This window comes from Scylla paramamosain, unplaced genomic scaffold (genome assembly GCF_035594125.1).
Source record: "Scylla paramamosain isolate STU-SP2022 unplaced genomic scaffold, ASM3559412v1 Contig10, whole genome shotgun sequence".
Classification (NCBI taxonomy): Eukaryota; Metazoa; Arthropoda; class Malacostraca; order Decapoda; family Portunidae; genus Scylla; species Scylla paramamosain.
The window spans coordinates 679,426-695,000 of record NW_026973675.1 but is presented as its reverse complement, the minus strand read 5'-3'; the positions used below and the strand labels follow the sequence as shown (position 1 = coordinate 695,000).

At 40.5% G+C, this 15,575-nt stretch overlaps 1 protein-coding gene across 1 annotated transcript in view; it reads left to right on the top strand.

Annotated features, from left to right (window-relative positions):
- The window catches only part of LOC135096968 (ankyrin repeat, PH and SEC7 domain containing protein secG-like), a 32,572-nt gene extending 31,528 nt beyond the window's left edge, over positions 1–1,044 (top strand). The window contains exon 8 of the mRNA XM_063998732.1: positions 1,003–1,044. Within this exon, the coding sequence (XP_063854802.1) occupies positions 1,003–1,044 (42 nt within the window). The remainder of the gene's footprint in view (positions 1–1,002) is intronic.
- Positions 1,045–15,575: the final 14,531 nt, after the last annotated feature.

The window sequence follows — 15,575 nt, the reverse complement described above, 5'->3', positions numbered from 1 at the left end:
CTATAAAGTATGGAGCACAGCTCTCCAGCAAAAGAATACAGGCACTATAGATTATATACAGAATGTGCATAATATTACATAAGAAAAGACAAATACATACAAATGAAATACGCTGTAAGCAATGGCAAAAAATTAATATAAAAAAATGTGTATGTATATATAATGATACATACTGTCACTAATTAAGAAATAAAAAAAAAACTATTGATGTGTTTTGCACACTGTTTATCTAAACATGCGTAGCACCATCCTCAAAAACAAAGATAATTTCTTTATCACATTTGAACTTATACTTTGCATGAACAAAACATATTTGAATTGTGTTGGCCTATTTATGTAATTTGCTATATACATATTACCTAACCTAACAATTTCCATATCAGTACATTCAAAAAGAACATGAAATTCTTCTCCTTCTACGTCAGCATTACACATGTTACATACCCTATCTTCTCTACTGACACCTTGATACCTACCAACATTTACAGGAAGTCTATTATTACAACTTCTAAATTTAGTCACTAATAATCTGTCACCCTTTGTTAACTGTTCTAAATACTGTTCTCTGCCAAAATCTGTCTTAAACACCCTATAACTGCTACTTAATGATTTTGTTTCTAAATTATGATGCCAAGTTACAAGCCACTGATCTTTCAATCTCTGTTCCACAGCTTTCTTCACCCATCTTGAATTAGGAACATCTTGCAACACCACATACCAGACATTCCACAGTCATTACAAATATTCTTTATACAAGTTTACCATGGAGAACTATGAAGCCCTAACCTATCCAGCTGCAATAGACATTGGTACATTAAATAATACAGTTTAGTATTTTTACCTGAAATTAGCCTAGACCAATAACCTATCTTTTTTTTTTCTTTATATAAATATCAAGTGGAAATACACCCAGTTCACCATACACCATGTCATAACAAGTATTCTCATGAACACCCAAAACCTGCTTTAAAAATTTCATGTACATATACTCTAACTCCCTAGCAATATGGTAACCCAAAATTTCAGCTGCACAAGTCAATATAGGTAACACCGTGGTGGTAAATAATTTGAGTTGTATATCCACTGGCAAGTCAAACTTCCTACACTTACTTATTAATGAGTACATTGCTCTTGTGGCTGTCTCTTTTAGCTCCAGCTCACCTTTGCAAAACCTCCCATTATAATTTAATAATAATCCAAGATACTTATACTCTGTCACTACTTCAATGTTTTCACCACCAAATTCAAGTTCATAGTTAAATTTTGTCTTCCCCTGCTAAACACTACTACTTTTGTTTTGTTACAATTTAGCTTCAATTTCCATTAATTACAATATAAATTCAGAGCAACCAGTGCCTGCTTCATTCCATCCTCACTGTCACACAAAATAATTGTATCATCTGCATACATAATAACAAATAGTTTAAGATACATGTTTAAGAAATCGTCACCAAAATTTACATAACTGCAATTATATTAAATTAATTTACTTTCAATATCATTCACATAAAAAGCAAAAAGCACCGATGATAAATTTTCCCCCTGTTTTACCCCTACATTGCAAACAAAGGTGTCTGAAATCTCCTGGTTAAGCATGACACATGACCTGATATTATTGTACATATTTCTGATTACATTTAGAATTTTTCCTTGCATCTCTTCCTTCACAAGTTTACACCATAAATCTTCACACTGTACCATATCAAAGGGTTTCTTGTAATCAACAAATAAACAAAATAGCTTTCTCTTCTTCCACTTAAATAAATCAATGACACATTTGAAGAAAAAATATATGATCCAGAGTGGAATATCTGTGTCTGAAGCCCGTTTGTGTTTCATTAATGGTAGATAAGGTGTTTGAATAATCATTAAGTCTTTCATTAAGTATGGAGGTGAACAGCTTCCCCATGCAGCTAAGTAAGGTGATGCCCCTGTAATTACTAGCATCCTGGATGTCTCCCTTGTTTTTATAGAGTGGCACTATTGTACCCACCAATCATTCAGCTGGCATGACACCAGTATCAAGTACTTTTAATATATTCATTTAATATCATATCAGATGCTGGGGATTTGTTGTTTTTTTTAACTTCTTACTACCTCTCCTTCGCTTATAGGATCATCAAGTACTGATAAAATTTCGGCATCCGCACGGTCTTCATCATTTGTAATATTCACATTACTATTGTCAGAAATTTCATCACCCGCTAGCTGCTTAAAATGCTCATAGAATTCATTTAGTGTTCTTGGGATCTGATAAGTTCTTTTCTGACTAATTAAAATTTTCCAATATGCTTTAGGGTCATCACTCTTATATTTTCTAAGTTTCTTTATTAAGTTATCCCTCTCCTTATTCTTCACTCTTTTTAGATTTGCTTTATTTTTCCTGCTTTTCTCAATCATGTTGTTAAAATTTACACTACTTCTATGCAAATGAAACCTCTGTCTAGCTTTGTGGTATTCCTTTCTAGATGGCCAGCACTCTTTATCATATCCCACTGAGGTGGCATTGTTGGACTTTTTCATGAATGATCTTTTCTTATATGGTGGGAAAGTTGCAAGTGCTGCCTCAATCAGTATTTGTTTTAAATCTAGATTAATAGCATCCATGGGTAATTCATCCACTTTTGCAATCAGTTCATTTATCTTAGTTTCATCAATATTACTCACACATAAAAATTGTTTTTCAACATTCCATTTACTTGGCCTTACACCTGATTGTCTTGATTCCTTTGCCTCTCGGTTTACAACAGGCACCGTACTTTGTATCTCACATTTGATCCTTGCATGTAGTCCACAGTGTACATCAGACCACAAAGGTTCATAATCTAATACTTGAAGAACTACAACATATTTCATAATCACTGGTGATCCTAAAAAGTAGTCAATAGTTGTATTGTTTGCCAATGCTGCAGTCCTCCCCTAACCTTCCATTGAATATATAAACTTGATCATTCTTACAAACATCCAACAACTTTTTCCCATATGAATTCCTATCTGGGGTTAAGTCCTGGTTTGCTCTAGTCTCAGTTATTCCAAAATTAGTTAAACTTACAGACACAGGGTCCTCAGCAGCCTCAGAAGGAACATCACACATAGTGAGAGTGTGAGCATTAAAATCACCACAAAGCACATGCAATGCACATAATCATCACATGAGTAAGTAAGCAGAAAATCATCCAGCTCGTCATAGTGCTCTTCACTACCATATCTAGAGTGTGAGGGGGGAATGTAAACACAGCTTATTACCAGTTCCCTACCAAAATTTACACTACTTCTATCAACTTTAACTGAAAGTAAAGAATCATAACTGTTACTAATATGCCTCCACTTAAAACTAGCATTTTTCTTGATGGCCATGAGTAAACCCCCAGATTTAAACCTGCTTAATTTGCTTCTGTCCTTAAAGACAATATCAAAGCCAATATTTTCCATATTGTTTTTTACATTAATTACATCAGTATCATCACACTTAGTTTCACATCAACAAATCACACCATAATCTTTAATAAAGTTAACAAAATTCATAGATAAAAACTTTGACTTGATACCGCAGACATTAAGAGACGACACATTAATATAATCCAGGGGAGGAACAAACTTAACAGAGTTAATATTACTTACACTAACACTATTATCATGCCCAAGTATGTGCTGTGCCCCAGCAGGGCCATCCTAGGCCCTTGTTAAGTGATCTAGGTTTAACCTTTTCCAATCAGGAGCAGATATAACAACCTTTTCTAAGTCATCAGGACAGTTTATAACTACAGGTCTACCCCCACTGTGCAACTATACAAGAATGCTCCCCTCCCTTGTGGACACATTTTTCACTGTTTCTTGCCCTTTAACCATATTCAACATTTTAACCCTTAAGGAGGTCATGTCATCATTTATATATACTTTTCTTTGCCTGCCTTTCAGTTTTTTTTTTTTTTTCTTATTTTGCATAATTTCATTTCTTTTCTTTCGGTGGCAAAACCTCACAATCACTGGCCTACCTCCTTCCCTGGGCCTCCGCAAATGGTGAACAACAGAAATGTCATCCTGCTCAATTTTCACTCCAATAGTATCAGCATGTTCTATAACTTTAGCTTCCAGCACCTCCTCACTTTCGTCCTCTTCTTCCTCTCATCCAGAAATACGTAAGTTCTCCCTTCGGGAGTACTGCTCCATCTTGTCGTGTTCATACTTGAGCAGGAGGCAATTCCTCTGCATTACTGCGATCTTGTTTTCTAATTTATCACTGAATTCCTTGAAAGCAGTAGATACAGCTGTAGACACAGCGACCGAAATTATGCTGCCAGGCTGGACAGCATAACAACTGCATCCTTAATCGTCTTACTTACACTTCTGCTTTCCCTTCCATCATTGCTGCTGGTTATATTAGCAAGCTCGTTTTCTACCTTTGTCTTCACTAATTCTTCAGGTTCAGACCCAATGAAGTGTGCCATTGTTGTGTGGAGTTCAGCAATAGAATTTCTTTACATGCATAAGTCAGTGAGGTGGTACAATATATACATGGCAAAACACACCACCTTGTTTACCTTCTGTGGCTCACACAACAGTACAGGGAAGACTTGATAATACCTTCAGTACTGGCAGTAGAAATGTTACTCAGGCCCTGTGGCACGTCACATCAGTGGTCAGGTACTCAGAAGTTCATTTGAAAGCAGTAGTAGCTCCCAGGTTAGAGTCGTATCGGAGAAACTCCCTCAAAATATAGAGGTGTGTGTGTGTGTGTGTGTGTGTGTGTGTGTGTGTGAGCTTATTACATTTATCATTTTTCTAAAATTAACCAATATGAATGTGATGCAAAATGTTTTTGTTTACAACATTTTGCATCTTTTACCAAGATGTATTTCTTTCTTCACATTTGTGTTTGTAAATTTATGTTAAACAAATGAAGTATTGCTTAATTTCAAGAGGTGCTTATAGATATTAATGAGGTGGTAAGCCTGCAGGTAATGGTTATGCTATAAGCTTGGTAACCCGTTTTGTTGAGCGAGCTGTGATGCAGTGCAAATATCTCAGCAGTTGGTGTGCACACTTCTCAAAGAGAGGGCAAAAACATTGAACGTGGCGGACACGTGACCGTCACCAAGGAAACAACACAGTGGCTAGCTGAACACTAACTCACTAATTCAGAACACAAACTGCATTTCATCCTGTACTAGCTGCAAGCCAACAGGAAAGCATCAGACAGCATCTCTAGGCTGCACGAGTGCACGGGGACCGTGCTGGTTGCAAGGAAGCAGGGTGAAGCACCAGACCTCTCATTCCTCGGTATTTTTTCAAGCTGTCTTCTTCGGCGACAATTTGTTCCCTGTGAAGGCAGCTTGTTGAAACATTCGGGAAATGAAACACCTCTATCTTCTCCCTGCTCTTTCTCTCCCCCACAATCCCTATCCAGTGCTGCTTTTCACAGGAAAATAACAAACAGATAAATAAAAAGAATTATTAATGATAATAATTATAATAATAATAATAATAATAATAATAATAATGATAACTTAAGGGTTTTGGTTCAAATGGCTCTCAAATAGCTCTCTTGTAGCTGAGGGCACCCTTGGTTCACCGAGGGCATCAGCAGGGCCAAGGGGACGATTGTGGTTCCCCTGAATCTCCACAGAGCAAGCAAATTCACTCCTCAGCTTGTCATTGGGCCTACTGTGGACAGTCCTCATGGTCACGTCCGTGGACACCCTGCGGCTGTCAGGTGAACACCAGTAATGCTTTGCGTCGGTGTGGCCAGTGCAAAATGCACGCCTGACTGCCCAGCCGCTCAGTTTAAGCAGCACCTCGCTAGCACGGGCAGTGTTACGGTCTGGTGGTAGACTGATAAGTGTTCTTGAAAGCACTCACAGGTGTCACAAAATCAGTCTTGTATTTACACTGAGTGCATCAGATCCTACTTGAAGGCAAGCACTCATCAAAAATGTAAACATGCAATTCACAGGGAGACCAGCAAACAAAAGTGCACAACTCACATCATCCCAACACTTGAAAAAATGAGCACGATGTGATTCTTTAAACAATTGGCTGTTTAGTCCTGCTCCTGACGACAAGTCTTGAGCCACGTGCTGACTGGCGGCAGCGTGGAGGGGCTGGGAGGTGAACGCGACGTGTTCCCCGAGCCGAGCTCTGCTAAAGGCCCCAAGAGACTCTCTGAAGGGTTTTAACCTAAGCTAACCTAGCCTACCCCAAGCCACCTATCCTAAGCAGGCATAACCTAACCTAACCAACCCGTGCCTGAGGAGGATGAATTGCAACAGTACGACCAAACCGCAAACTACAAAACTGTGATGTCCGTTATTGATTGTTTATGTTATGGACGATTTTGAGCACAAAACACAGTGGAATCACTTCACTCTGCAGCCTCTTCTTGTCTCGTCCCCTGGTGACCTTGGGGACTCGTTGGGAAGAGGGGTTTGTGGGCGGGGATCGCGGAAGTGCTCGTTCTTTGTACTTGAATGGAGATGAGAGCTTAAAATAAGGCAATCCTAACCTGACCTGATCTGACCTGACCTGACCTATCCTATCCTAACATAACCTGATCTAACCTAACCTAACCACTTTCCACTTCCTGGCCAACCCTTTAGCCATGAACACAAGTGCATGGTTTGCCTGCTTCAGACTCTTGCCACGGTCTCCAAAATCCTTCGTACCAATGATGGAATCGGAGGCCGGGTCAAAATGGAGAGATTCTCTGACGGTCACTGCATCAAATGCATGCCACAGAGTCTCTTCCTTCGACGTGGTGTCTGCTCTTCCTCAGGACTGTGAGTTTGTTTGCTCCAGCCTGCTTGGATGGAAGTTTGCCTTAGCCAAAGGTGAAGATTGGAACTGCTGGGGAGTGAAAAAGTAGAGCTTTAAAACCTACACGCCTTAGGATTATGGTAACGCAAGGCCAGAGCAAACCTCCTCCCTTGTCCCCCATATCTTCTGCCCTTCTTATTTCCTAAGCCATTAATTACCTGTCCTCTGATAAACTCCTGCACTTCAGGGCTTGCATATGGAGAAATGGAGTTTTCAGCTGCTGTGGACTCTTCAGGGTCTGCTATCTCAATCCCTTCGCTTGTTTTCTGAGCTCGCCGATGATGTTCTGCGGCAACCTGATTTTTCTACACCCTGAAAACACTTCATAAATATTTCAGCTGTTTTGTTGATAATTATCATAACTTCAAAAACTCCAATTTGTCTTTCATATACCAGATTCACATTTGTAGCTGCCTCTGCAAAGTGGTGTTTTCACACAAAACAAAACAAAAAGTTATAACAACGGTTCAAAGACAAACGTGAACTGACGCGGAAAACTCGATAAAGTATACAATTATAGCACTCACAACATTGTGAAGCAAATAACAGCAGTCACCAGGCTTGGGGCGAGGCTGTGGTGGTGTCTGGACGGCTCCCCCAAGCTGCTGCTCAGTGATGGGGCACTGTGCGGGCACCTGACGAGGGACGCCACCTGCCGGACAGGCAATGCGTCAGCCACGGTGGCTTTCGAGAGTGTACATTCACACGGTGTACACTTGCCTCGGGAGAGCCCACACTGTCACCTGACTGTTGAGGGCTTTATGAGAGACCACAGTTTTCATCTAGCCTGGCTAGTTGCAGCTGCAAATAATGGCTCAACATTGCCTCAAACTACCAGGTGTTTTGTCTCTGGCGACAGAAGCCTGCATTCCAACCACTAGCACATGTACATGTGTGTCGCAGACACATAAATTGGTGATGTGTGCACCATCTGCAGGCAAAGTGTCTCATGGAGGTGACACCAGTATCACCATTTGTAGGAACAGGACAAACCATGATTTACTTCATGAAAATAAAACATTGAAATGTAATGACAACACAAATTCAAAAGAAACTCTACTGTTATCAATATAGTAATAAGCAAAAGTTACTCAAACAGACATACTGCATTAAACAATAAATGAAAATATATATCAAGGTATTCTGCATGAATGAGCCTTTGTCACACAAACAGCTATACACACACACACACACACACACACACACCGTGTGGCGCATGCCTTGAGCAGACGTGTTATGAGAGGGCTCCAGAAGAAATACAGCTTTGCCAGATAGAAGTTGCAATAAATACAAACTCCAGGGCCTAAGGCATGGAGCTATGCTACATGTACTGTCCCGCCCTTTATTCGGAAAAAAAATAATAAAATAAAATAAAATAAAAAATAAACAAGAGAAATGACAGAGGGTGGTGGTGCCGGAGCGACAGGTGGAACAGCTGATGGGCGTAAACAAATGGCCGGAGACAAAGACGAAGACGGAATGGAGAGTTGGTCAGAAGAAGTACGTAATAGTCCACGTATGAAGGACTTCCAAGGCTTTAGACCAGAAGAAACAGAAATGCCAAGAACGACCATGTTTAGAAAGTGTCTGATGCTCGAGAACACTGTGCATGAGTTGACGGTTAGGGTAGCTTCTCTAGAAAGAGAAAATTGAGATTTAAGGAAATGCTGTGGCAGTTATGCGGAGAAAGTTAAGGTCGGTGTTAGGACAGTAAGTGTAAATACACAAAACATCAATTAAATTAATAAAAGGCAACAGGACTCGACAAAAAAAAAAAAACAGGAAGAGGAGAAGGTGAACATCAAAGACATTATGGAAATGCAGTTGAAGGAAGAGATGGAAAATTCTGTGGTGAAAGTAATCAAGCAAAAGGAGAAGTTAGTTAGAGACACAGTAGTAAAAAAAAAAAAAAAAAAAGTGTGGGGTAGTGTTTGATGTCAAGGATGAAGTGAAACCTATCAAATATGAAAGAGAGAAATTTGATAGAGTCAGTCAAGAAAGTGATTAGTCAAGCTGTTGAGGAAAGTGACAGCACAGTGGAGAGACTGAAGAAGTGACAAGGATTAGCAAATATGTGCAAGGAGGTAACAGGCCAATCAAAGTTAGGTTTGGGTCCCAAACTGCACCCAAAACAGTTATGTCTAGTGCCTGGAAGCTGTCAAAAAAAAGACGACTTTAAACAAATATGGATAAGAAGAGACTTAAGTGAAGAAGAAAGAAAGAAAATGAACGATATGTTGAATCAGGCAAATGCAAAAAATGGGGAAGGAACTGAAGAAGAGAAAAAGAAATTCTACTGGAAAGCAGTAGACATGAAACTAAAGAAGTGGTTTGCAGGAAACAGGGAGAGGCATTTAAAGAGCTAAAGGTGGCAAACACCAATGTCAATGGCATATTATCAACACGAAAAGAGTTAAATGGTTTCCTAAGAGAAAATAAGCCTGATACTAAGGGAGTTACTAAATATAAATTAAGTGATGAAGTTACTGCAGCTAATATTGATGAAGTACAACATGTGGATGAAGAATAGAACAAAATAAACAGGGTGGTGGAGTAAGGATGCTGACAAGGAAAGAGCTACAAGTGAAAGAAGTGTTCCTTGGAGAAAGACACGAGGAAATGATGGAAGTGAAGGTGAAACGGGCAGTAAATGGTCTAAGGACTTTAGTTGTGGTATATGTCCCACCTAAGACAAGCTCATGGGATTTAGATGAATATAATACTCTACTGAAAGACACAAGAGATTGTTTGGACAGAATAATGAGTAAGAATGACAGGCTAGTACTGCTGGAAGATTCGAACAGCAACGATGTTTGTTGGGAAGATTTGACAGCCACGGGAGGCATCACGTCACGGGGATGCAGACTCTTGACACTGGCAAGGAAAAACACACTTGCCCACTGGGTTAGAGAAAATACAAGATACAGAGAAAATGAAGAACCACCAAGACTAGATTTAGTGTTTACAAAAGAACCAGAAATTGTTGATAATATGGAATACAAACATCCAGAAGGAAAAGTGACCACGAGGTAACAGAACTAAACTTTAAAGAATTTAAAGAAGAATTAAGGAGAAGAAACCACAGGATTGGAAGATTCAGTCATAAGAAAGGAAAATTTGATCAGTGAGGAGTGAGGAGGTGAGACAGAGGGTACATTGTATTGGAACCCCTGTGGGTTTGAGACACTTGGTGGAGGCAAGTGGAGAAAGGTATTTTTGGGGGATTCAGAGAAGAGAAAGGAAATGTGAGGAGGACAACCAGCGTAGAGAGAGAAATAAGGTGCATAAAGGAACTGATCTCTGGCATTCTGGAAAAGCAGGACAAGAAATGGTGAAGAAATGTTGTGGTTAGCTATGGTGAATAAAATGGACCGATGGGTGGAAGAATTTACAAGATACAGAGGGGAGGAGGAACCATCTATGCCAGACCTGGGGTTTACATAAAAACCAGAGCCCAATTAAACACTTAGGCCCAATGGGAAAAAGTGACAATGGATGAGAGACTACTTAAAGGATAGAGAAATGAAAACTGTGATCAGGGACACCTGTTCAAAATGGAGTAATGTAACAAGCGGAGTACTACAGGGGTCAGTGTTAGCACCCGTTATGTTCCAAATATACATCAGTGATATGCAGGAATGTTTGACCAGTTATTTTAATCTGCTTGCTGGTGATGCAAAATTGTTAAGAGTAACAAAGAGCCATGCTGATTGTATGGAGCTGCAAAGAGATATTGACAAGACTTATGGGTGGAGCAAGAAGTGGAAATTGGAACTGAATGCTAACAAATGCCATATGAAGGAACTGGGAAAGAGTAAAAAAAAAGACCTGCATGGGACTATAAAATGGGGAGGAAATAATAATGAAGAACAACAAGGAGAAGAAAGACCTAGGAGTGGTTATTCAAGATACCCTGACCCATGAACGGCGTACAAGTGAGATACCTGGCCTGACGTACAGGATGTTAACAAATGTTAGGGTGGCATTTCATTACATGGACAAGACTAGGATGAAAAAAATTATAGCCACTATGCTACGTCCCAGGCTGGAACGTGCAGCAGTGGCGTGTTCTCCGCATATGAAGAAGGACACGAAGAAGTTGGAAAGAATTCAGCGGGCAGCTACAAGGATGGTACCGGAGCTGAAAGAAAAGACCTAACGTACAGAGAAAGGTTGAAAGAAATGTGACTGTCAACTTTGCAAGTTAGAAGAGAAAGAGGAGATCTAACAACTATGTATAAAACAGTTAACCGCACTGAGAAGATAGACACGCAGGACCTGGCGGTGCTGAAAGAAGACGAAGCTGGACGGACGAGAAGGCACTCAAAGAAGAACAGGAAGAGTCAGTGTTTGAGGGACATCAAGAAGTACAGTTTTCCACACAGGAATGTGGATATCTGGAACAGCAGAAATGAAGAGGTTGTTACAACACCAAACGTGGATAAGTTTAAGGAAATGCTGGATAAATATAGATATGGAGATAGGACACTACGAGCCCTGCTGGAACACACACACAAGACAGGTGAAAAATGAATGTAAGAAGGAATATGGCACACACTAACACACAAGACAGGTGAAAAATGAATGTAAGAAGGAATATGGCACACACTAAGACATTACCTTGTGTGGCGTCCCGGCTAACATGTGCTGGAAGGTCCGGGATGATCGTGTCATCAGTCGTTTTCGGCCGTCCAAAACTTGTCCCGTAAACATCTGCACAAATAACCAGGCAGTAAACATCACATGGTGGTATTGCAAACATTTTGTTATTTTAGCATCCTAAAATAATAACTTGATATAATACAATTAATTTCTCCCCATAATGTGGAAGCTGTACTTGTGAAGTTTCCATGACCACTCAGGCATCAGTCCTGGATGCTTCATGTTCTACTGGGGACAAAATTAAAACATGAACCTTAGAAAAGAAAAAAAAAAAAAAAAAAAAAAAAAAAAAAAAAGGAGTATAAAATAAATAACTGCCTGTACAAATATAACATGTAAATATGCAGCAAGGGAAATGTGGGATGAGATGTTCCAAGTTATTTGATGTTTACTGTATGTGCTCACAATTCTGTTTGCACTGTTCATTTGAAGGAAAACAATTATTAAACAGCTATTTATGGGAAGGAATATGGCGCACACTAAGAAGTAATAAACAATTAAGGTGTGTGTATATACACATCTATGGACCTTCAAGTGTCCCACTGCCGTGACCACCGTGGCTGTCCTGTACAGGACTGCCACCTCAAGGACTGCCATCTATGCACCTTCAAGTGTCCCACTGCCGTGACCACCGTGGCTGTCGTGTACAGGACTGCCACCTCAAGGACTGCCATCTATGCACCTTCAAGTGTCCCACTGCCGTGACCACCGTGGCTGTCGTGTACAGGACTGCCACCTCAGGGACTGCCATCTCAGCAAATTCCAATGCACTGAGAATGACATGCTGAAGAAACAAAAAAAATTGAGTAAATAAACAACAACAATAACAAAGCTGTACAACACAAGCTGTGTTGTACAGTTCCATACTTTACCTAAACCGTGAGGCAATGTTAAAATGTAGCCAACATTTGATATACATTATTTTACAAATCACAACCTCCGACCACCGTGCCGTGCTTCACAGTGCCTCAGGAAAGCACCGTCACCAGCGCGCATCCAGACAGTAATGACGGTTGGGTACAACAGTACTCGCCACATTAAGTCAGCAGCTCTCAAGATAATTCCAGTACATTTTAATACAACTATGAGTACTGCCAAAATTTCTCATTATACAATGTAAACACTGCATTTTAAAACATGTATATTATCAGGGACAAAAAACTCAAATACTGAAAATAGCCTCTCGTCACGTACGGGACGGCATTACTGAGAAGACGACCCTTGCTTCCCAGGAAACAAGGAGGAAACGGTCATCACAGACCACCTGGGTGTGTTTCTGGCGTGCTACATTCAGGCTTTTCACCCACCGGAACTGTCTGAAAATGTAGTGGAGATGTGATAACCAGAAAGTGATAATAAATACATACCTACACTCAATATCTGTGCACCACACAACTCGGCATAAAATCATCTTTTGTCACATCCTGCCAGGAATTTCCTGCCACACAGTCACTCATCAACCCATTACGTGAAGAAACAATCCAAAGTAAATTTCCTGCTTCTCTACAAACTCCATGTGGTGGACAAAACTTTTTTTTTTTCCTGTTAAGTTCTGATGTGATTTTTAAAAATCTTCATTCACTTCCTGTCACAAATCATTCAGTTTTCATTTTTACTGCCTGTCCATCATAAGGAACAGTAATTTATGACATAAATTAATTGCAAATTAGTGAAAAAGCATCAAAACTTGGCATAAAAAACAGTTTTGTCCCTGTAAATACTCATCTACACTGTGCAGTTCACATTTTACACCAGGTGCTCACAATAGCACTCATAAAAAAACAAACAATTAAAAAAAAAAAAAGTTCACTGGCAGCATTAATATAAGTTTCTGATGACATCATGGAGTTCCTAATCTAACCTGACTTAAACAATCCAAACCTCACCAACTTTCACACCTAACCTGACTTAACCTAAACAACCTAACCTGACTTAACCTAAACAACCTAACCTAACCTTCCTAACTAACCTAACCTAACTCACCCAAACAACACCTAACCAATCTTCCTAACTTGACTTAACCAAACTAAACCCAGCCAACCATCCTAACTAATCTAACTTTGCCAAACCAAACCTAACCAACCTAACCTAACCTAACCAAACCTAGCTTACCTACCAACCTAACCTAACCAAACTTGACCAACCTAACCTAACCAAACCAAACTTAGCCTGCCTACCTAACTAACCTAATCTTAACACATCGGAAAGAAAGCCAATAAATGTTCTGAAATCGTTGCTGGCGTCAGTATGTCACACACACACACACACACACACACACACACACACACACACACATGGACTTCATAATACGCAGCACGAGGAGCTCCAGCCAGTGCCATGCGTCATGAAAGCTGAAGTGAGGATGTATAGGTTGTGTCTGATTCAACAAGTGCACATAGCACTCTTAAAATGACAACTGCATCCTTGAAGTGCATTGAGTAAACATTTATTTATGTACCCCTTCATCTCTTATTTGCTACTATACTCAACTCTTGGCATCCTTAGGAAATAAATGTAGGTTTTTGAGACCATTCTTTTCCCTCTCCTCACACACACACACACACACACACACACACACACACAGAGCAGGAATTCTTTGAAATTGTTAGTCTTGATCTTGATCTTGATGGTACAGGTGGCTCAGGATCACTCCGAAGCCAGGCCTTTGGATCGGCAACTCCTGTAGAAGGGGAAAAAGAAAAGAGAAACGAACAGCATCCTCTATCCTAATTGTTCATACACGTGGCACGCCACATTCTCTCCAGAAACTCTTTCACCGCCTCAATCATCCTTTCATTCTCCTCTCTACACAGTCCCAGCAACAACACCATCCACTCCTTTCCTGTCTTCTCCACTCTTTCATTCCTATCATGCTCTAACTCAGTCAGCATCACTTGCATCATCTCATTCCTGTCTCTGGCATACTTCACACACTCCAGCACCACATATTCCACCGTCTCATCCTCTCCCATGTCACACATCTGGCACACTTTGCTGTGGGACTCAGACCACCTGTAACTCCTTGCATTCACATCCATACACTGTGCCCTCGCTCGGAAGAGAAGATCACCGCCCAGGCTTCCATCATACCACCTTTCATACCTCGGGGCCTCTTTCTCCTTGTACCATTCCAGGGTCTTCTTTCTTTCCATCTAATTCTTCCATTCATTGAGTCCCACACACTTCACTTCTTGGTCTATCTCACTCTTCCATTTTCTCACATCCCATTCAGCTCCCACTCTACCTCCTCTTGTTACCACCCATTCACGCTTATTTTCATTCCTCCCAGCCATTTTTATCGCCCACACAACTTGCAATCCATTCCTGTCTGTCATTCTCATCCACCTCTTCCTCCATTTGCTTCCACTTTCATTCCACAGGTACACCTTCCTTGCTATTCTTACATCATCCATTCTCTCAAGCCTAATCTTGTACCTAAGTGTGGCTTTTGTGAGTCTTTCCCTAAAGGTGCTCCATCCCATGTCACCTCTCAAGGCTTCAACTGCTGTGCACCTCGGTGCACTCAGTGCCATCCTTGCTACTCTATTCTGGCCCACTTCTAACTTATCAATTTCACTTTCATTCCATGCAATCACATCCATAGCATACATTATACTCGGCACAGCCACACTCTTCCACACTTCTCTCAACACATCATACTTACTTGCTCTCATTCTTGCCGCGCTTCCCAGTCGACCTACCCACTGGTTTACCATACTTATCTTTTAATTCTTTGCCTTTGCACACCCACTGGGACTCATCCACATCCCTAAGTACTTGTAATCTTGCACCTGTTTCAACTCATCCTCTCCAAGTCTCCATACCACATTACTTTCATCCTCTGACCTATTCACCTTGTTTTTCTTGCTGTTAAACCTTACTCCAAAGTCTTTTCCATACCCATCCACAACATCCAACAAGCTTTAAAGCTCATCTGCCGATTCACTCATAACGACTACTTCATCTGCATAAAGAAACACACACACTTTATCATTCCCCACACTTGCCCCTACATTCATTCTTCTCATCCTGGCTGCTAGCTCCTCTGTACCACCATTCTTGTAGAGCTCATACGGTATATCATCTGGACCCGCTGCCTT